This window comes from Salvelinus fontinalis, chromosome 27 (genome assembly GCF_029448725.1).
Source record: "Salvelinus fontinalis isolate EN_2023a chromosome 27, ASM2944872v1, whole genome shotgun sequence".
In the NCBI taxonomy this organism is placed as follows: Eukaryota; Metazoa; Chordata; class Actinopteri; order Salmoniformes; family Salmonidae; genus Salvelinus; species Salvelinus fontinalis.
In genome coordinates, this window is record NC_074691.1 from 43,800,517 (window position 1) to 43,823,406 (window position 22,890).

General features: G+C 44.6%; 1 protein-coding gene across 1 annotated transcript in view; it reads left to right on the forward strand.

Moving 5' to 3' along the window:
* Nucleotides 1-22,890, forward strand: part of hadhb (hydroxyacyl-CoA dehydrogenase trifunctional multienzyme complex subunit beta) — a 128,198-nt gene that overhangs the window by 829 nt on the left and 104,479 nt on the right. The window contains exons 3-10 of the mRNA XM_055885816.1: nt 9,540-9,581; nt 9,679-9,775; nt 9,853-9,897; nt 10,115-10,214; nt 10,314-10,401; nt 18,626-18,813; nt 20,299-20,479; nt 20,706-20,827. Of these exons, the coding sequence (XP_055741791.1) occupies nt 9,540-9,581; nt 9,679-9,775; nt 9,853-9,897; nt 10,115-10,214; nt 10,314-10,401; nt 18,626-18,813; nt 20,299-20,479; nt 20,706-20,827 (863 nt within the window). The remainder of the gene's footprint in view (nt 1-9,539; nt 9,582-9,678; nt 9,776-9,852; nt 9,898-10,114; nt 10,215-10,313; nt 10,402-18,625; nt 18,814-20,298; nt 20,480-20,705; nt 20,828-22,890) is intronic.

The following is a 22,890-nucleotide window of genomic DNA, read 5'->3' on the forward strand; positions in this document are numbered from 1 at the left end:
ACAGGGTTTTGGACAAGTGGCCAGCGGCATATGAATTGATCAGACATTTGAGACATTTACCGGACCCATATGCGTTAGGGCATTAATGCAATTTGTGGGAAAACATCATTCTAAATAGCACACCTCCTGCAAGCATGTCCATATGTGACAGATTAAATCTTTGTTAAACATTTTTAAAGAGGGGGAATAAATATGCAACACCTAGGGTGGGTTGTTAAATATGCAACACCTAGGGTGGGTTGTTAAATATGCAACAGCTAGGGTGGGTTGTTAAATATGCACTATGTAGAAATCGTGCTGCCATTTCCCGGTTGCTAAAATTGTAATGCTTTGCCTAATTTCAGTTTATGACATTTAAACTGCTGTGAAATATATTTTACATAACCAAAAATATTGTTTGAAGCTAGAGTACAAAACTGAAAGTAAAAGATGCCAAAACTAAATGTAAAGGAAAAAACCACCCAAAACCACAAATTCCTATAATTTACAGTGTTACATAACTAATATGTGAGAACAATATTTTTTTTGTGAACAAATGTTTCATTTTCACTTATATACTGACAAAAGTAAATAACATTTTACTGATTTACATAAGAATGAATTCAATCGGCCAGCCACTGGGGAGCCAGGGCCACCCAATCAGAATGAGTTATTCCACACACAGGGGGTTTATTACAGACAGCAATGCTCCACAGCACCCACACCCCCCCAGATGATCCCACAGGTGAAGAAGGTCCTGAGCTGAAGTTGTTGTGAAGCCGGTTCGACGTACTGCCAAGTTCTCTGAAACGACGTTGGAGGAGGCTTATGGGAGAGATATTAACATTCAATTCTCTGGCAACAACTCTAGTGGATTTTCCTTCAGTCAGCATACCTATTGCACACTCTCTCAACTTGAGACAATTGTGGCATTGTGTTGTGAGAACTGCACACTTTAAAGTTGCCTTTTATTGTCCCCAGCACAAGTTGCACCTGTGTAATGATCATGCAATTTAATCAGATTCTTGATATGCCACACCTGTCAGGGATGTATTATCTTGGCAAAGGAGAAATCCTCTCTAACCGGGATGTAAACAAATTTGTGCACAAAATTTGAGAGAAATAAGCATTCTGTGTGAATGGGAACATTTATAGGATTTTTTTTGTTTCAGCTCATGAGACATGGGACCAACACTTTGGTAGCAACGTGAAAATCGGTTTCAGCTCAAGTCTACTACTAACCCGCAATGCTCTGTATGGGCAGGCCAGGTAGCCAGCGTAGCTACACACAATAATACTAAAGTAAATATCAGCATGTGAAGTAGCTAGTTAGTGCAGTTAGGACATTTCACAGCTATCAATTTAGGAGTCTACAATCTCACCATGTTCAACCTGCCGATTGATGCGCCTCAGAGTGGAGTCTGACATTCACGTCCTGAAGGGCAGGCAGTGTGTTCCTGGTGAGGCGTTGGGCTGACCGCACTACGCTCTGGAGAGCCCTGCGGTTGCAGACGGTGCCATATCAGGCGGTCATCTAGCCTGACGGGATGCTCTCAATTGTGCCTCCGTAAAAGTTTGAGCGTCTTCGGGGCCAAGCCGATTTTCTTCAACGTCCTGAGGTTGAAGAGGCGATTTTGCGCCGCCTTCACCACACTGTCCGTATGGGTGGACCACTTCAGAGTGTCAGTGATGTGTACGCCGAGGAACTTAAAGCTTTTCACCTTCTCAACTGCTGTCCCATCTGTGGATAGGGGGCTGCTCCAGGAGATGGCCTACAGGAGAACATAGGGCCTACAGGAGAACATAGGGCCTACAGGAGAACATAGGGCCTACAGGAGAACATAGGGCCTACAGGAGAACATAGGGCCTACAGGAGAACATAGGGCCTACAGGAGAACATAGGGCCTACAGGAGAGACACACGAGGGTCAAGGCAGCAACAAAGATTCCATAAGAGCCAAATTGCGCCCAGCTCCCGGGGAGGAGCAACTGCCAGGTGGGCAGATTCACTCAGAACAGAACCCACAACACCTGTTTTAGCTGCAATCGACATGTTTGAAAAGTGTTGCAATCAAGTGAGTGACTTGTGGTGACTGTTGGACAAGGGAAAATAGCTAAATGAGATCCAACTTTTGCATGAACCCATACCACACTGTAGTAAGCATGAGCGAGGCCACAAATGATGTCCAGTAAGTGACTGCTGTCACATCGACACATTCATTATAATGGTATTATTGCTTTTGTGCTGATTTTCACTTCACAAACCGCTGATGTTTAGGCTACTGCTAGTTTTTTCATTGAGTGTCTTGCTCAACGTGCGCCTTGGTGGTTTGGGTATTTTTAGTCCAGTAGCGGTCAGTGTCATTTTAAGATGAGGACAAATATATATTTTTTTGAATGGGCATTGTCTTATTTCTATTACAGCGTATTGGATGACTGTCATTCATATTCCATTCACCCAGCTCAATGTAACATTGACAGGTTTAGGTTACTACATAATACTCTAATGTTCCCTATACCCATCATGAGGTTGATACAACCTATGAATGAAAGTTTACAACGTAGGTCTAGAGAAATTAGAGGAATCAAGTTGACAGATGGCAGCACATTAAATGCCACCTTGCACACTTTTGCCTGCATCTAGCTGATCTAAGGTGTAATCATTAGTCCAACAGCAAATTCGGGTATGTTTTTCTCGCTTCCGTTTAAGAAAAGTTTTTCAGAATCGACGGAATGAATGCACCCCTGATCTCACACAGTTCACTTTCATAACAGCCACATACAAACAGAATGTTCATTTTGCTCGTTGTATCATTCCTTCTCGCATCTACAAGCTCTCACCTTTTCACTTTGCGTCTGGACTTCAGTGCATAACACATCAGCTTTCTGTGACCTTGTGGGAACCCCTCCAAGCCAAACCTTCATATCATAACCGCTACACACAGCCTACATCATTGTCAATATACACTACATTACCAAAAGTATGTGGACACCTGCTCATTGGTATTAATATGTAGTTGGTCCCCCTTTACTGCTATAACAGCCTCCACTCTTCAGGGAAGGCTTTCCACTAGATGTTGGAACATTGCTGCTATAACAGCCTCCACTCTTCTGGGAAGGCTTTCCACTAGATGTTGGAACATTGCTGCTATAACAGCCTCCACTCTTCTGGGAAGGCTTTCCACTAGATGTTGGAACATTGCTGCTATAACAGCCTCCACTCTTCTGGGAAGGCTTTCCACTAGATGTTAGAACATTGCTGCTGTAACAGCCTCCACTCTTCTGGGAAGGCTTTCCACTAGATGTTGGAACATTGCTGCTATAACAGGCTCCACTCTTCTGGGAAGGCTTTCCACTAGATGTTGGAACATTGGTGCTATAACAGCCTCCACTTCTGGGAAGGCACTCCACTAGATGTTGGAACATTGCTGCTGTAACAGCCTCCACTCTTCTGGGAAGGCTTTCCACTAGATGTTGGAACATTGCTGCTGTAACAGCCTCCACTCTTCTGGGAAGGCTTTCCCCTAGATGTTGGAACATTGCTGCTATAACAGCCTCCACTCTTCTGGGAAGGGTTTCCACTAGATGTTGGAACATTGCTGCTATAACAGCCTCCACTCTTCTGGGAAGGGTTTCCACTAGATGTTGGAACATTGCTGCTATAACAGCCTCCACTCTTCTGGGAAGGCTTTCCCCTAGATGTTGGAACATTGCTGCTATAACAGCCTCCACTCTTCTGGGAAGGCTTTCCCCTAGATGTTGGAACATTGCTGCTATAACAGCCTCCACTCTTCTGGGAAGGGTTTCCACTAGATGTTGGAACATTGCTGCTATAACAGCCTCCACTCTTCTGGGAAGGGTTTCCACTAGATGTTGGAACATTGCTGCTATAACAGCCTCCACTCTTCTGGGAAGGCTTTCCCCTAGATGTTGGAACATTGCTGCTATAACAGCCTCCACTCTTCTGGGAAGGCTTTCCACTAGATGTTGGAACATTGCTGCTGTAACAGCCTCCACTCTTCTGGGAAGGCTTTCCACTAGATGTTGGAACATTGCTGCTGTAACAGCCTCCACTCTTCTGGGAAGGCTTTCCACTAGATGTTGGAACATTGCTGCTATAACAGCCTCCGCTCTTCTGGGAAGGCTTTCCACTAGATGTTGGAACTTTGCTGCTATAACAGCCTCCACTCTTCTGGGAAGGCTTTCCACTAGATGTTGGAACATTGTTGCTATAACAGCCTCCGCTCTTCTGGGAAGGCTTTCCACTAGATGTTGGAACATTGCTGCTATAACAGCCTCCGCTCTTCTGGGAAGGCTTTCCACTAGATGTTGGAACATTGCTGCTATAACAGCCTCCACTCTTCTGGGAAGGCTTTTCACTAGATGTTGGAACATTGCTGCTATTAACAGCCTCCGCTCTTCTGGGAAGGCTTTCCACTAGATGTTGGAACATTGCTGCTATAACAGCCTCCACTCTTCTGGGAAGGCTTTTCACTAGATGTTGGAACATTGCTGCAACGACTTGCTTCCATTCAGCCATGTGCATTAGTGAGTTCGGGCGATTAGGCCTGGCTTGCAGTCGGCGTTCCAAGTCTTCCCAAAGGTGTTCAATTGGGTTGAGGTCAGGGCTCTGTGCAGGCCAGTCAAGTTCTTCCACACCCATCTCGACAAACCATTTCTGTATTGACCTCGCTTTGTGCACGGGGACATTTTCATGCTGAAACAGGATCACGCCTTCCCCAAACTGTTGCCACAAAGTTGGAAGCACAGAATAGTCTAGAATGTCATTGTATGCTGTATCATTAAGATTTCCCTTCACTGGAACTAAGGGGCCTGAACCATTTAAAAACAGCCCCAGACCATTATTCCTCCTCCTCCAAACTTTACAGTTGGCACTAAGCATTCGGGCAGGTAGTGTTCTCCTGGCATCCGCCAAACTCAGATTTTTCTGTCGGGACTGCCAGATGGTGAAGCGTGATTCATCACTCCAGAGAACGCGTTTCCACTGCTCTAGAGTACAATGGCGTTGAGCTTTACACCACTCCAGCCGACACTTGGCATTATGCATGGTGTTCTTAGGCTTGTGTGCGGCTGCTCTGCCATGGAAACCTATTTCATGAAGCTCCCGACGAACAGTTCTTCTGCTGACGTTGCTTCCAGAGGCAGTTTGAAACTCGGTAGTGAGTGTTGCAACCGAGGACAGACGGTTTTTACACGCCAAGTGCTTCAGCACTCGGTGGTCTCGTTCTGTGTGCTTGTGTGGTCTACCACTTCGCTGCTGAGCCGTTGTTGCTCGTAGACGTTTCCACTTCACAATAACAGCACTTACAGTTGACCGGGGGCAGCTCTTACAGTTGACCGGGGGCAGCTCTTACAGTTGACCGGGGGCAGCTCTTACAGTTGACCGGGGGCAGCTCTGACAGTTGACCGGGGGCAGCTCTGACAGTTGACCGGGGGCAGCTCTGACAGTTGACCGGGGGCAGCTCTTACAGTTGACCGGGGGCAGCTCTGACAGTTGACCGGGGGCAGCTCTTACAGTTGACCGGGGGCAGCTCTTACAGTTGACCGGGGGCAGCTCTGACAGTTGACCGGGGGCAGCTCTGACAGTTGACCGGGGGCAGCTCTGACAGTTGACCGGGGGCAGCTCTGACAGTTGACCGGGGGCAGCTCTGACAGTTGACCGGGGGCAGCTCTGACAGTTGACCGGGGGCAGCTCTGACAGTTGACCGGGGGCAGCTCTGACAGTTGACCGGGGGCAGCTCTGACAGTTGACCGGGGGCAGCTCTGACAGTTGACCGGGGGCAGCTCTGACAGTTGACCGGGGGCAGCTCTAGCAGGGCTGAAATTTGATGATAATCTGACTTGTTAGAAAGGCCACGTTGAAAGTCACTGAGCTGTTCAGTAAGACCATTCTAATGCCAATGTTTGTTTATGGAGGTTGTATGGCTGGTTGCTTGATTTTATACACCTGTCAAACAGGTGTGGCTGAAATAGGTGAATCCACTCATTTTGAGGGGGTGATCACATACTTTTGTATATATAGTGTAGCTACTCTAACTAACGTGTTAGTAAATCCTCTGCAGTCATGCAGTACAGTCACGGTAAGCAGTTACACCGGTGGGGCCCGATGGCAATAAATTAATAAAACCAAAAGCTTACCGTGACTTGGAAGAGTTCCAGTGTTGGATAGCCAGCTAACATAGCATCCGTCTCTGTTTGAACCAGGTGTCTGAGTAGGCTAAACTAGCTGCATAAAACAAAATATAGCTAGCTGTCTCATGCTTCTTCGTCATTTTAAGAAATTCATTGAACTATTGTCTTTCTCTGAGTCAACTGCTCACCTCATGTTATGCAGTGCAGTGCAGTGTTAGCTAGCTGTAGCGTATGCTTTCAGTACTAGAATAATTCTCTGATCCTTTGATTGGGTGGACAACATGTCATTTCAAGCTGCAAGAGCTCTTGATAGGTTGGAAGACGTCCTCTGCAAGTTGTCATAAATACTGTGTAAGTCTATGGACGGGGTGAGAAACACGAGCCTCCTAGGTTTTCTATTGAAGTCAATGTACCCAGAGGAGGACGGGAAAAAGCTATCCTCCACTATACCACAGTGTTGAGGCTTCTGTAAACCTTCGTTGCAAAACTGTTTTAATCAATCATTTGGTGACGTGAATAGAATGAGTGTAGTTTTATCTAAAAAGGATAACTTTTTACGTTTCATTTTTATTAAATTCCCTGAGGATGGTCTACCCTTCGTCCTCTGAGGAGCCTTCACTGGTTTTGTTATTAAAAAACTGTTCCAACGCATATGCTTTAGGCACTCGACAAGTACAATTTATTTTACACTTTTTTTCTCTTTTTTTTTTTTTTACATTTAGCCTGCAGTAACAAACTAATGGACATTTTTATTATGCTCTTTCAAATATTTACATTTTATTTTCTAGTTTTACTTTGGAGCACTTGTGTCAAACTCATTCCACGGTGGGCCGAGTGCCTGCGGGATTTCACGCCTCCCTTTAACTTCATCAATCTCCTCTCCCCTGTAACTATTCCCCAGGTCGTTGCTGCAAATGAGAACGTGTTCTCAGTCAACTTACCTGGTAAAATAACGGTAAAATAAAGCGGGCCGAGTGCCTGCGGGATTTCACGCCTCCCTTTAACTTCATCAATCAAGGTCACTAATTAGAACTCCTCTCACCTGGTTGTCTAGGTTTTAATTGGAAGGGAAAAACCAGCAGACACTAAGCCCTCCATGGAATGAGTTGGAGACCCCTGCCTTAGACCTTAGTCCAACGAGGCTTTTCTAGTTGGATTTACTGGTGGCTATCGGTACTCCTTGAAGTCTGACTATTTACATATGCAAATTATCATTTTGACTCATTGCGCTTTGAGGATGAAATGCTCAGTGTTTTGTATTTTATGATATTTATCTCAAGGTACTGCTAGGGTAAAATATGCATATTTAGAAGACAGGGACAGGTGGGTTCAGTTTAAGTAAGTTATTGAAAACTGTCAGATTGACTGTCTTGGCGGTTCTAGTGCTAAGAACATGTTTCACTCCACCATCCAGCAGTCCAGAATAAGGTATTATTCCACTCATAGCCTGCTAGGCTCTGTAGCATCTGCTGTGATAAATAACATGCATGACGACTAAAGAAAATACACGTACTGCAAGTTCATATCACAAAATTACGCAAATTAACCTATAGAACAATAAGTATGACAAGGCAATTGTATTTACATCGACTAGTATTTCAATTTTTCCCAACTATGTAAAAATAGCCTACATCAAACCAACAAATAAAAACATTGCAGGTTGAAAATATTCTGATTAAATATCTTCTAAATCACATTGGCTACGCATGGCCTGTCTGCAAGGAACTGGAGACATTGTATTACCTTGGGCCTGCCCAGAGCTTGTGCTAGGGCACTAGCAACACTGTGTAAAATATTCTGCCCCCAGTTTCTGGCTCTGGACAGACACAGCTGTACGTTATGTGGGTAAGAAGTAATCAGCCTGTTTCCACCGGGGCATTACTTCATTACTTTTCATGCGGAGTGGTCATGGAAAGGGAGAGAGCTGAAAATATGTTTTTAATGGGCTACGTTGAGGAACTCTTGTCATTCTCAACGGATGTAAAAATTGACTTTTTAACTTGTTGAAAAAATGGCGTCATTCACCACCTATAGTTTCTCGATCAAAATTCTAAAGGCACTCGCACATCTGAGCAATATTTTTTGCAGGTGCCATGGTAACAGTTGAACAAGACGAAGGAAACCGCACTCAGTTCTTGATAGTATCACTGATCTTTAATAAGCTTTACGTATCGGCCTCACAGCCTTCGTCAGAGCTTTACGTATCGACCTCAGGGCCTTCGTCAGAGCTTTACGTATCGGCCTCACAGCCTTCGTCAGAGCTTTACGTATCGGCCTCGGGGCCTTCGTCAGAGCTTTACGTTTCGGCCTCGGGGCCTTCGTCGGAGCTTTACGTATCGGCCTCGGGGCCTTCGTCGGAGCTTTACGTATCGGCCTCGGGGCCTTCGTCAGAGCTTTACGTATCGGCCTCGGGGCCTTCGTCAGAGCTTTACGTATCGGCCTCGGGGCCTTCGTCAGAGCTTTACGTATCGGCCTCGGGGCCTTCGTCAGAGCTTTACGTATCGACCTCGGGGCCTTCGTCGGAGCTTTACGTATCGACCTCGGGGCCTTCGTCGGAGCTTTACGTGTCGGTCTTCGTCAGAGCTTTACGTATTGGCCTCACGGCCTTCGTCAGAGTTAAATTAGCACCCTGATGTATACCTAGCCACACCCACATCCGTTCCACGCATCGAATGGGGTTGGAGGCGAAGGAAAAACAAATGCTACCAAATATAACAATATGCATTTCAAAAATATTAAAATGTGTAAATAAGACTTATTTAACACGTCTGGTAAACCACAGTGAGGACGTCAACCTACCGAGCAATTTTTCATTAATCATTGGGTACATCGTACGAAGAACAGTCATCTTAAATGGGATCATAATTCATGTTCAAATTCACAACATACATTTCATTTAGACCTTTAGGGAATAATGTCTGGAGGGTGAGTTTCTCAATCAGAAATAGTATCGGATACCGAGGTGGGCGTTTCTATAGACCTACATTTTCGCGCAGGCCAGTTAGACTACTTCTATGCGTAATCAGGTGTCCTTAAGATTGACAGGAGCGCTCCAAACAAGAGACAATTAATAAATAGACAACTCGTAAATGAACCGAAACCTGTTTCGTGTAGCCTAGGCCCCCAAAACAACATGTCCACTCCTACGTTGACAACGGTAAGACTGGAATGATATATAGAAGGCATTAACAGAAATTACTGTAACCAATGAAACATTGTAGATAAATGATGGTAATTAACGGTAAATGTAGGCTACTACTGGTGTGCCTTCCCTGTGGCCTTCAATGGATTAGTCCTCTCAGACGGTCGTGGATCGTGTGCCATAAATTAAAAATGACATTTTTGACCCCCAAAAAATTGACAACATGGGTCAGCCCTTGTCACTCACTCTGACTGTTTTCTCTACAGCAACCCGTTCCCTCAGTACATCAGTCCAGCTCCATGCCCAGGGTAAGAGTCTACACACACACTTTCAGATCGCTGCCCTGAGCTCGTGACGACGTCACACACCGTCTACTATATTTTCTTTGTCTGTGTGTGTGTCCAGTCCAGACTAAGAGTAAGAAGACATTGGCTAAACCTGGAGTGAAGAACATAGTTCTGGTGGAAGGAGTCAGAACCCCTTTCCTCCTCTCAGGAACCACGTAAGGCTGGGAGCAGAGGTTTGGGCTGGGAGGGGTTGAAAATGTGTCTTGTGTGTTCAAAATGTGTGTTTTTCCAGATATGCTGATCTGATGCCCCATGACCTTGCCAGAGCAGCGCTGCAGTAAGTCATCTCTGTTCTGTACACATCATCTCACCAAGCCCCCCTGTGACCTGCTCGTTCTGTGTATGTACTGATAGATGCTTAACATTAAAAATAAATGGATGTAATGGTTTTTTTCTGTTCGTCGTTGGACCCCGGTAAGACTAGCTGTCGCTAATGGGGATCCTAATAAATGACATCTCTTAATACACACGTTCTCACTGGGGTGTCTGTGTAGGGGTCTGCTGCATAAAACCAGTCTCCCTAAGGATGCAGTAGATTACATCATCTATGGAACCGTCGTCCAAGAGGTCAAGACCAGCAACGTGGCTAGAGAGGTACGTTACACACACACACACACACACACACACACACACACACTCACTCCACCCCCTTCCCTGTCACACGTATTCAGAGTGAGTTTGTGTGTTTTCCAGGCCTCGTTGGGAGCAGGCTTCTCTGATAAGATCCCATCTCACACCGTCACCATGGCCTGCATCTCCTCCAACGTCGCTATGACAACAGGTACCAGTCTCTAATAATGACCACAGGTATCGCTCTGTGATTTTTGTATTTATTATGGATCCCCATTAGTTCCTGTCAAGGCAGCAGCTACTCTTCCTGGGGTTTATTATGGATCCCCATTAGTTCCTGCCAAGGCAGCAGCTACTCTTCCTGGGGTTTATTATGGATCCCCATTAGTTCCTGTCAAGGCAGCAGCTACTCTTCCTGGGGTTTATTATGGATCCCCATTAGTTCCTGCCAAGGTAGCAGCTACTCTTCCTGGGGTTTATTATGGATCCCCATTAGTTCCTGCCAAGGCAGCAGCTACTCTTCCTGGGGTTTATTATGGATCCCCATTAGTTCCTGTCAAGGCAGCAGCTACTCTTCCTGGGGTTTATTATGGATCCCCATTAGTTCCTGTCAAGGCAGCAGCTACTCTTCCTGGGGTTTATTATGGATCCCCATTAGTTCCTGCCAAGGCAGCAGCTACTCTTCCTGGGGTTTATTATGGATCCCCATTAGTTCCTGCCAAGGCAGCAGCTACTCTTCCTGGGGTTTATTATGGATCCCCATTAGTTCCTGTCAAGGCAGCAGCTACTCTTCCTGGGGTTTATTATGGCTCCCCGTTAGTTCCTGCCCAGGCAGCAGCTACTCTTCCTGGGGTTTATTATGGATCCCCATTAGTTCCTGTCAAGGAAGCAGCTACTCTTCCTGGGGTTTATTATGGATCCCCATTAGTTCCTGTCAAGACAGCAGCTACTCTTCCTGGGGTTTATTATGGATCCCCATTAGTTCCTGTCAAGGCAGCAGCTACTCTTCCTGGGGTTTATTATGGATCCCCATTAGTTCCTGCCAAGGCAGCAGCTACTCTTCCTTGGGTTTATTATGGATCCCCATTAGTTCCTGCCAAGACAGGAGCTACTCTTCCTGGGGTTTATTATGGATCCCCATTAGTTCCTGTCAAGGCAGCAGCTACTCTTCCTGGGGTTTATTATGGATCCCCATTAGTTCCTGCAACGGCAGCAGCTACTCTTCCTGGGGTTTATTATGGATCCCCATTAGTTCCTGCCAAGGCAGCAGCTACTCTTCCTGGGGTTTATTATGGATCCCCATTAGTTCCTGCCAAGGCAGCAGCTACTCTTCCTGGGGTTTATTATGGATCCCCATTAGTTCCTGCCAAGGCAGCAGCTACTCTTCCTGGGGTTTATTATGGATCCCCATTAGTTCCTGCCAAGGCAGCAGCTACTCTTCCTAGGGTTTATTATGGATCCCCATTAGTTCCTGCCAAGGCATCAGCTACTCTTCCTAGGGTCCAGCAACATTTAGGCAGATATACATTATAATACTTTCATAACAGATTTCATAATACATTGTGTACCCTCAGGCATCTACTCTACTATACTACTCTACATATCTACAACACAAGATCTGTTGGACTATTGGATGTTCTTATAGGCACTTTAGTATTGCCAGTGTAACAGTATAGCTTCCGTCCCTCGCTCCTACCTGGGCTCGAACCAGGAACACATCGACAACAGCCACCCTCGAAGCAGCGTTACCCATCGCTCCACAAAAGCCGCGGCCCTTGCAGAGCAAGGGGAATAACTACTCCAAGTCTCAGAGCAAGTGACGTTTGAAATGCTATTAGCGCACACCCCGCTAACTAGCTTGCCATTTCACATCGGTTACACCAGACATTATGCTGAAAGGCTTGAAGTCATAAACATCGCTGTGCTTGCGAAGAGCTGCTGGCAAAACGCACGAAAGTGCTATTTGAATGAATGCTTACAAGCCTGCTGGTGCCCAGGGTTAGGGTTTGGGTTAGACTTAGTTATTAGACCTAGTTATAACATAACACACAGAAATACGAGCCTTAGGTCATTAATATGGTAAAATCCGGAAACTATCATTTTGAAAACAAAATGTTTATTTCAGTGTAATATGGAACAGTTCCGTATTTTATCTAACGGGTGGCATCCCTAAGTCTAAATATTCCTGTTACATTGCACAACCTTCAATGTCATAATTACGTACAATCCTGGCAAATTAGTTCGCAACGAGCCAGGCGGCCCAAACTGTTGCATATACCCTGACTCTGCGTGCAATGAACGCAAGAGAAATGACACAATTTCACCTGGTTAATATTGCCTGCTAACCTGGATTTCTTTTAGCTAAATATGCAGGTTTAAAAATATATGTACTTCTGTGTATTGATTTTAAGAAAGGCATTGATGTTTATGGTTAGGTACACGTTGGAGCAACGACAGTCCTTTTCCGCGAATGCCACCGCATCGATTATATGCAACGCAGGACACGCTAGATAAGTTAGTAATATCATCAACCGTGTGTAGTTATAACTAGTGATTATGATTAATTGATAGTTTTTTTTATAAGTTAAGTTTAATGCTAGCTAGCAACTTACCTTGGCTTCTACTGCATTCGCGTAACAGGTGGGCTCCTCGTGGAGTGCAATGTAATCAGGTGGTTAGAGCGTTGGACTAGTTAACTGTAAGTTTGCAAGATTGAATCCCCCGAGCTGACACGGTGAAAATCTGTCGTTCTGCCCCTGAACAAGGCAGTTAACCCACTGTTCCTCCGGTAGGCCGTCATTGAAAATAAGAATGTGTTCTTAACTGACTTGCTTAGTTAAATAAAGTTATATATTGGTAAAATCGGCGCCCCAAAAATACCGATTGTTATGAAAACTTGAAATCGGCCCTAATTATTCGGCCATTCCGATTAATCGGTAAACCTCTAGAAGAGACCTCTGGTGGCATGTCTTGTGGGGTATACATGGGTGTCTGAGCTGTGTGCCAGTAGTTCAAACAGACAGCTCAGTGCTTTCAACATGTCAATACCTCTCACAAATAACAAGTAGTGATGAAGTCAATCTCTCCTGGCTGAAAGTGGAGGAGAGATTGACATGCGTATTATTAATATTGGCTCTGTGTACATCCAAGGACCAGCCGTGCTGCCCTGTTCTGAGCCAAAGTCCCTTTTTGTGGCACCTGACCACACGACTGAACAGCAGTCCAGGTGTGTCAAAACTAGGGCCTGTAGGACCTGCCTTGTTGATAGTGTTGTTAAGAAGGTAGAAACCAGGGCCTGTAGGACCTGCCTTGTTGATAGTGCTGTTAAGAAGGTAGAGTAGTGCTTTATTATGGAGAGACTTCTCCCCATCTTAGCTCCTGTTGTGTCTATGTTTTGACCATGACAGGTTACAATCCAGGGTTATCCAAGCATTTATTACAAGATTTAGTTGAGGCTTAATGAAATGATTTGTCCCAAATGCAATGCTTTTAGTTTAAGAAATATTTAGGCTTAACTTATTTCTTGCCACCCACTCTGAAAGTAACTGCAGCTCTTTGTTAAGTGTTGCAGTCATTTCAGAAGCTGACGTGTTGAGTCATCCGCATAGATGGACACTGGCTCATAGCCTGTCGTTAGTAAAGATTGAGAAAAGGGGCCTAGACAGCTGCCCTGGGGAATTCCTGATTCTACCTGGATTATGTTGGAGAGGCTCCCATTAAAGAACGCCCTCTGTGTTCTGTTAGACGGGTAACTCTTTATCCACATTATAGCAGGGGGTGTAAAGCCATAACACATTATAGCAGGGGGTGTAAAGCCATAACACATTATAGCAGGGGGTGTAAAGCCATAACACATTATAGCAGGGGGTGTAAAGCCATAACACATAGCAGGGGGTGTAAAGCCATAACACATTATAGCAGGGGGTGTAAAGCCATAACACATTATAGCAGGGGGTGTAAAGCCATAACACAATATAGCAGGGGGTGTAAAGCCATAACACATTATAGCATGGGGTGTAAAGCCATAACACATAGCAGGGGGTGTAAAGCCATAACACATTATAGCAGGGGGTGTAAAGCCATAACACCCTCTGTGTTCTGTTAGACAGGTAACTCTTTATCCACATTATAGCAGGGGGTGTAAAGCCATAACACATTATAGCAGGGGGTGTAAAGCCATAACACCCTCTGTGTTCTGTTAGACAGGTAACTCTTTATCCACATTATAGCAGGGGGTGTAAAGCCATAACACCCTCTGTGTTCTGTTAGACAGGTAACTCTTTATCTACATTATATCAGGGGGTGTAAAGCCATAACACATTATAGCAGGGGGTTTAAAGCCATAACACATTATAGCAGGGGGTGTAAAGCCATAACACCCTCTGTGTTCTGTTGGACAGGTAACTCTTTATCCATAATATAGCAGGGGGTGTAAAGCCATAACACATTATAGCAGGGGGTGTAAAGCCATAACACATTATAGCAGGGGGTGTAAAGCCATAACACATTATAGCAGGGGGTGTAAAGCCATAACACCCTCTGTGTTCTGTTAGACAGGTAACTCTTTATCCACATTATAGCAGGGGGTGTAAAGCCATAACACATTATAGCAGGGGGTGTAAAGCCATAACACATTATAGCAGGGGGTGTAAAGCCATAACACATTATAGCAGGGGGTGTAAAGCCATAACACATTATAGCAGGGGGTGTAAAGCCATAACACAATATAGCAGGGGGTGTAAAGCCATAACACAATATAGCAGGGGGTGTAAAGCCATAACACATTATAGCATGGGGTGTAAAGCCATAACACATAGCAGGGGGTGTAAAGCCATAACACATTATAGCAGGGGGTGTAAAGCCATAACACCCTCTGTGTTCTGTTAGACAGGTAACTCTTTATCCACATTATAGCAGGGGGTGTAAAGCCATAACACATTATAGCAGGGGGTGTAAAGCCATAACACCCTCTGTGTTCTGTTAGACAGGTAACTCTTTATCCACATTATAGCAGGGGGTGTAAAGCCATAACACCCTCTGTGTTCTGTTAGACAGGTAACTCTTTATCTACATTATATCAGGGGGTGTAAAGCCATAACACATTATAGCAGGGGGTGTAAAGCCATAACACCCTCTGTGTTCTGTTAGACAGGTAACTCTTTATCTACATTATATCAGGGGGTGTAAAGCCATAACACATTATAGCAGGGGGTTTAAAGCCATAACACATTATAGCAGGGGGTGTAAAGCCATAACACCCTCTGTGTTCTGTTGGACAGGTAACTCTTTATCCATAATATAGCAGGGGGTGTAAAGCCATAACACATTATAGCAGGGGGTGTAAAGCCATAACACATTATAGCAGGGGGTGTAAAGCCATAACACATTATAGCAGGGGGTGTAAAGCCATAACACATTATAGCAGGGGGTGTAAAGCCATAACACCCTCTGTGTTCTGTTAGACAGGTAACTCTTTATCCACATTATAGCAGGGGGTGTAAAGCCATAACAAATTATAGCAGGGGGTGTAAAGCCATAACACATTATAGCAGGGGGTGTAAAGCCATAACACCCTCTGTGTTCTGTTAGACAGGTAACTCTTTATCCACATTATAGCAGGGGGTGTAAAGCCATAACAAATTATAGGAGGGGGTGTAAAGACATACGTTTTTTCCAGCAGCAGACCTGATTTATGTCAAAAGCTGCACTGAAGTCTAACAAAACAGCCCCCACAATATTTTTTAGCATCAGTCATTTGTGTAAGTGCTGTGCTTGTTGAATGTCCTTCCCTATAAGAGTGCTGAACGTCTGTCAATTTGTTTACTGTAAAATAGCATTGTGCCTAGTCAAAAAACACTTTTACAAAGGGTTGGTAACAGGCTGATTGGTTGGCTATTTGAGACAGTAAAGGGGGCTTGACTATTCTTAGGTAGTGGAATGACTTTAGGGCACATGCTTTCTCGTGGGCTTGAATTGAAGATGTTGCAAATAGGAGTGGCGACATCGTCTGCTATTATCCTCAGTCATTTTCCATCCAGATTGTCAGACCCGGTGGCTTGTCGTCTGCTATTATCCTCAGTCATTTTCCATCCAGATTGTCAGAGCCGGTGGCTTGTCGTCTGCTATTATCCTCAGTCATTTTCCATCCAGATTGTCAGAGCCGGTGGCTTGTCGTCTGCTATTATCCTCAGTCATTTTCCATCCAGATTGTCAGAGCCGGTGGCTTGTCGTCTGCTATTATCCTCAGTCATTTTCCATCCAGATTGTCAGAGCCGGTGGCTTGTCGTCTGCTATTATCCTCAGTCATTTTCCATCCAGATTGTCAGAGCCGGTGGCTTGTCGTCTGCTATTATCCTCAGTCATTTTCCATCCAGATTGTCAGACCCGGTGGCTTGTCGTCTGCTATTATCCTCAGTCATTTTCCATCCAGATTGTCAGAGCCGGTGGCTTGTCGTCTGCTATTATCCTCAGTCATTTTCCATCCAGATTGTCAGAGCCGGTGGCTTGTCGTCTGCTATTATCCTCAGTCATTTTCCATCCAGATTGTCAGACCCGGTGGCTTGTCGTCTGCTATTATCCTCAGTCATTTTCCATCCAGATTGTCAGAGCCGGTGGCTTGTCGTCTGCTATTATCCTCAGTCATTTTCCATCCAGATTGTCAGATCCCTTGTCATTGCTGATGGACAACAATACATGTTTCTTCCACACTCATTTTACAGAATTCAAAATTACAATTCTGGTCTTTCATAATTTGTTCGGATGTGTAGTATCGGCGTTTGTTGCGGTCGTGCTTATCTTGCCATTTGGCATGTAAAAAACACTTCAGCGAGCAGGCCTTTCTAATCGACCTGGGTATCCTGGAAGGATATTGACCTCATTCCGTCAGTAGAGGATGCCTGGTTGCTCTTCAAAAGTGCTTTCCTCACCATCTTAAAAAAAAAACATTTAAAAAATGTAGAACTAGGAACAGATATAGCCCTTGGTTCACCTCAGACCTGTCTGCCCTTGACCAGCACAAAAACATCCTGTGGTGTTCTGCATCGAATAGCCCCCGTGATATGCAACTTTTCAGGGAAGTTAGGAACCAATATACTCAGTCAGTTAGGAGAGCAAAGGACAGCTTTTTCAAACAGAAATTTGCATCCTGTAGCACAAACTCAAAACATTCTGGGACACTGTAAAGTCCATGGAGAATAAGAACACCTCCTCCCAGCTGCCCACTGCACTGAGGCTAGGAAACACTGTCACCACCGATAAATCTACGATAATCGCAAATTTCAATAAGCATTTCTCTACGGCTGGCCATGCTTTCCTTCTGGCTACCCCTACCCCGGTCAACAGCTCTGCATCGCCAACAGCAACTCGCCCAAGCCTCCCCCGCTTCTCCTTCACCAAAATCCAGACAGCTGATGTTCTGGAAGAGCTGCAAAATCTGGACCCCCACAAATCAGCCTGGCTAGACAATCTGGACCCTCTCTTTCTAAAATTATCCGCAGAAATTGTTGCAACCCCTATTACTAGCCTGTTTAACCTCTCTTTCGTATCGTCTGAGATTCCCAAAGATTGGAAAGCTGCTGCGGTCATCCCCCTCTTCAAAGGGGGAGACACTCTAGACCCAAACTATTATAGACCTACAGTATATTTATCCTGCCCTGCCTTACTAAGGTCTTCGAAAGATAAGTTAACAAACAGATCACCTTACCTTAACTTTCCTTTCGAAGATTTTAGCAACAGATCACCGACCATTTGAAATTCCACCATGCCTTCTCCAATTTTCTCTGTATATATCAATGATGTCGCTCTTGCTGCTGGTGATTCCTTGAGCCACCTCTACGCAGACGACACCATACATCTGGCCCTTCTTTGGACACTATGTTAACAAACCTCCAAACGAGCTTCAATGCCATACAACACTCCTTCCGTGGCCTCCAACTGCTCTTAAATGCAAGTAAAACTAAATGCATGCTCTTCAACCGATCGCTACCCGCACCTGCCCACCCGTCCAGCATCACTACTCTGGACGGTTCTGACTTAGAATATGTGGAAACTACAAATACCTAGGTGTCTGGTTAGACTGTAAACTCTCCTTCCAGACTCACATCAAGCATCTCCAATCCACAATTAAATCTAGAATCGGCTTCCTATTTCACAAAAAAAGCTTCCTTCACTCATGCTGCCAACATACCCTTGTAAAACTGACCATCCTACCGATCCAGATAGCGGAGGTGGCCCATGCAGTTGATTGACTAGGACAGGGAGAGGTAGCTGGAGAGGCATCCACTGCCATAGATGGAATACCCAAGTCCCCTGGCAAAGACAGCTGGTACAGAGGCTCAAAGTGATTACATGATGGCCACAGGTACTGGTCTGTGTTGTGGGGCTGATCACAGCAGGCCAGTGTGTTACTATAGTAACTGTGTGTGTGTGTGTTGTAGGTGTGGGGCTGATCACATCAGGCCAGTGTGATACTATAGTTGCCGGAGGGGTGGAGTTTATGTCGGACGTTCCTATTCGTCACAGCAGGAAGATGAGGAAGACCATGTTGGCTCTGAACAGAGCGAAGACTCTCGGACAACGCCTCAGCCTTATAGGCTCTATCAGGATGGCTCATCTCACACCCGAGGTGTGTTATGTAGATCATGTGTCTAAAACTTCAGGAAATTAATTTGTGTGACTGTTTGTCATTTGTGTGTATTTTATACAGCGCCTTCGGGAAGTATTCAGACCCCTTGACTTTCTCCACATTTTGTTACGTTACAGCCTTGTTCTAAAATGTATTAAATACATAAATATCCTCAACGATCTACACACAATACCCCATAATAACAAGTGTGAACAGGTTTAGACATTTCTGTAAATGTATTAAAAATATAAACGGATCCTTATTTACGTAAGTATTCAGACTTTGCTATGAGACTCGAGCTCCAGTACATCCTGTTTCCATTGATCATCCTTGAGATGTTTCTACAACTTGATTGGAGTCCACCTGTGGTAAATTCAATTGACGACATGATTTGGAAAGACACACACCTGTCTATATAAGGTCCCACAGTTGACAGTGCATGTCAGAGTGAAAACCAAGCCATAAGGTCGAAAGAGTTGTCCGTAGAGCTCTGAGATAGGATTGTGTCGAGGCACAGATCTGGGGAAGGGTAACAAAAAATGTCTGCTGCATTGAAAGTGCCCAAGAACACAGTGTCCTCCATCATTCTTTGGAGTTTGGAATCACCAAGGCTCAGGGAGGCGACCAAGAATCCGATGGTCACTCTGACAGAGCTCCAGAGTTCCTCTGTGGAGATGGGAGAACCTTCCAGAAGGACAACCATCTCTGCAGCACTCCAACAATCAGGCCTTTATGGTAGAGTGGCCAGATGGCAGCCACTCCTCAGTAAAAGGCACATGACAGCCTGCTTGGATCATGAGGAACTGTGGTCTGATGAAACCAAATGTAACTCTTTGGCCTGAATGCCAAGCGTCACTTGTAGGAAACCTGGCACCATCCCTACAGTGACGCATGGTGGTGGCAGCGTCATGCTGTGGGGATGTTTTGCAGCGGAAGGGACTGGGAGACTAGTCAGGATCAAGGGAAAGATGAACGGAGCATAGTACAGAGAGATCCTTGATGAAAACCTGCTCCAGAGCACTCAGGACGTCAGACTGGGGCGAAGGTTCACCTTCCAACAGGACAACGACCCTAAGCACACAGCCAAGACAATACAGGAGTGGCTTCGGGACAAGTCTCTGAATGTCCTTGAGTGGCCCAGCCAGAGCCCGGAGTTGAACCCATTCGAACATCTCTGGAGAGACCTGAAATAGGTGTGCAGCAACGCTCCCCATCCAACCTGACAGACCTTGAGAGGATGTGCAGAGAAGAATGGGAGAAACGCCCCAAATACAGGTGTGCCAAGCTTGTCACGTCATACCAAGACTCAAGGCTGTAATCGCTGCCTAAGGTGCTTCAACAAAGTACTGAGTCTGAATACTTATGTAAATGTGATATTTCAGTTTTGTAGTTTTATTTAAGGCTGTAACTTAACAAAGTGGAAAACGTCAAGGGGTTTGAATACTTCCTGAAGGTATAGTGTTTTTATATGATGTTGTGTTTTAGCTGCCTGCGGTAGCAGAGTTTTCCACGGCAGAGACGATGGGTCACAGTGCGGACCGCCTTGCGGCGGCGTTCGGAGTGACCCGGCTGGAGCAGGATGAGTTCGCTCTACGATCACACACACGAGCCAAACAGGCTCAGGATGCAGGACTCCTCAGTGACGTCATCAGCTTCAAGGTGCCAGGTAACCATGGTGACACGCGGTGGAAAGACTAGTGACCAGCGGGTTGGTTAGTCCATGCCAGTGGTGACCAAACTGGGGCATGTTAAAATGCACATGGGGCAATTTCTAAATGGGGGGGGTCCCAATGATGGAAGGGGGGGACCTAAGTGAAAACGTTTGGCAACCCCTGCATCAAACAGAGCATTCTATGACTGCTTTGATGATCACAGATATTGTTTGTGTGTAGGTCGTGACATGGTCGCCAAGGACAACGGGATCCGCTCATCCTCCATGGAACAGCTGGCCAAACTGAAACCTGCCTTTATCAAACCTCATGGCACTGTTACTGCTGCTAACTCTTCCTTTCTGGTACACACACACACACACACACACACACACACACACACACACACACACACACACACACACACACACACACACACACACACAGACACACACACACACACACACAGACACACACACACACACACACAGACACAGACACAGACACACACAGACACACACACACACAGACACACACACACACAGACACAGACACAGACACACACAGACACACACACACACAGACACACACACACACAGACACACACACAGACACAGACACACACACAGACACACACACACACACACACAGACACACACACACAGACACACAGACACACAGACACACAGACACACAGACACACAGACACACACAGACACACACAGACACACACAGACACACACAGACACAGACACATATATATACAGACACAGACACATATATATACAGACACAGACACATATATATACAGACACAGACACATATATATACAGACACAGACACATATATATATACAGACACAGACACATATATATATACAGACACAGACACATATATATATACAGACACAGACACATATATATATACAGACACAGACACATATATATATACAGACACAGACACATATATATATACAGACACAGACACATATATATACAGACACAGACACATATATATACAGACACAGACACACAGACACACAGACACATATACACAGACACAGACACATATACACAGACACAGACACATATACACAGACACAGACACATATACACAGACACATATACACAGACACATATACACAGACACATATACACAGACACATATACACAGACACATATACACAGACACATATACACAGACACATATACACAGACACATATACACAGACACATATACACAGACACATATACACAGACACATATACACAGACACATATACACAGACACATATACACAGACACATATATACAGACACAGACACATATATACAGACACAGACACATATATACAGACACAGACACATATACACAGACACATATACACAGACACATATACACAGACACAGACACATATATACAGACACATATATACAGACACATACAGACACATATATACAGACACATATATACAGACACAGACACATATATACAGACACAGACACATATATACAGACACAGACACATATATACAGACACATATATACAGACACAGACACATATATACAGACACATATATACAGACACATATATACACACACATATATACACACACATATATACAGACACATATATACACACACATATATACAGACACATATATACACACACACACACACACATATATACACAGACACATATACACAGACACATATACACAGACACATATACACAGACACATATACACAGACACATATACACAGACACATATACACAGACACATATACACAGACACATATACACAGACACATATACACAGACACATATACACAGACACATATACACAGACACATATATACAGACACAGACACATATATACAGACACAGACACATATATACAGACACAGACACATATATACAGACACAGACACATATACACAGACACAGACACATATACACAGACACAGACACATATACACAGACACATATACACAGACACAGACACATATATACAGACACATATATACAGACACATATATACAGACACATATATACAGACACAGACACATATATACAGACACATATATACAGACACAGACACATATATACAGACACAGACACATATATACAGACACAGACACATATATACAGACACAGACACATATATACAGACACATATATACAGACACAGACACATATATACAGACACATATATACAGACACATATATACACACACATATATACACACACATATATACAGACACATATATACACACACATATATACAGACACATATATACACACACACACACACACATATATATACAGACACATATATACAGACACACACACATATATACAGACAGACACATATATACAGACACAGACACATATATACAGACACAGACACATATACACAGACACATATA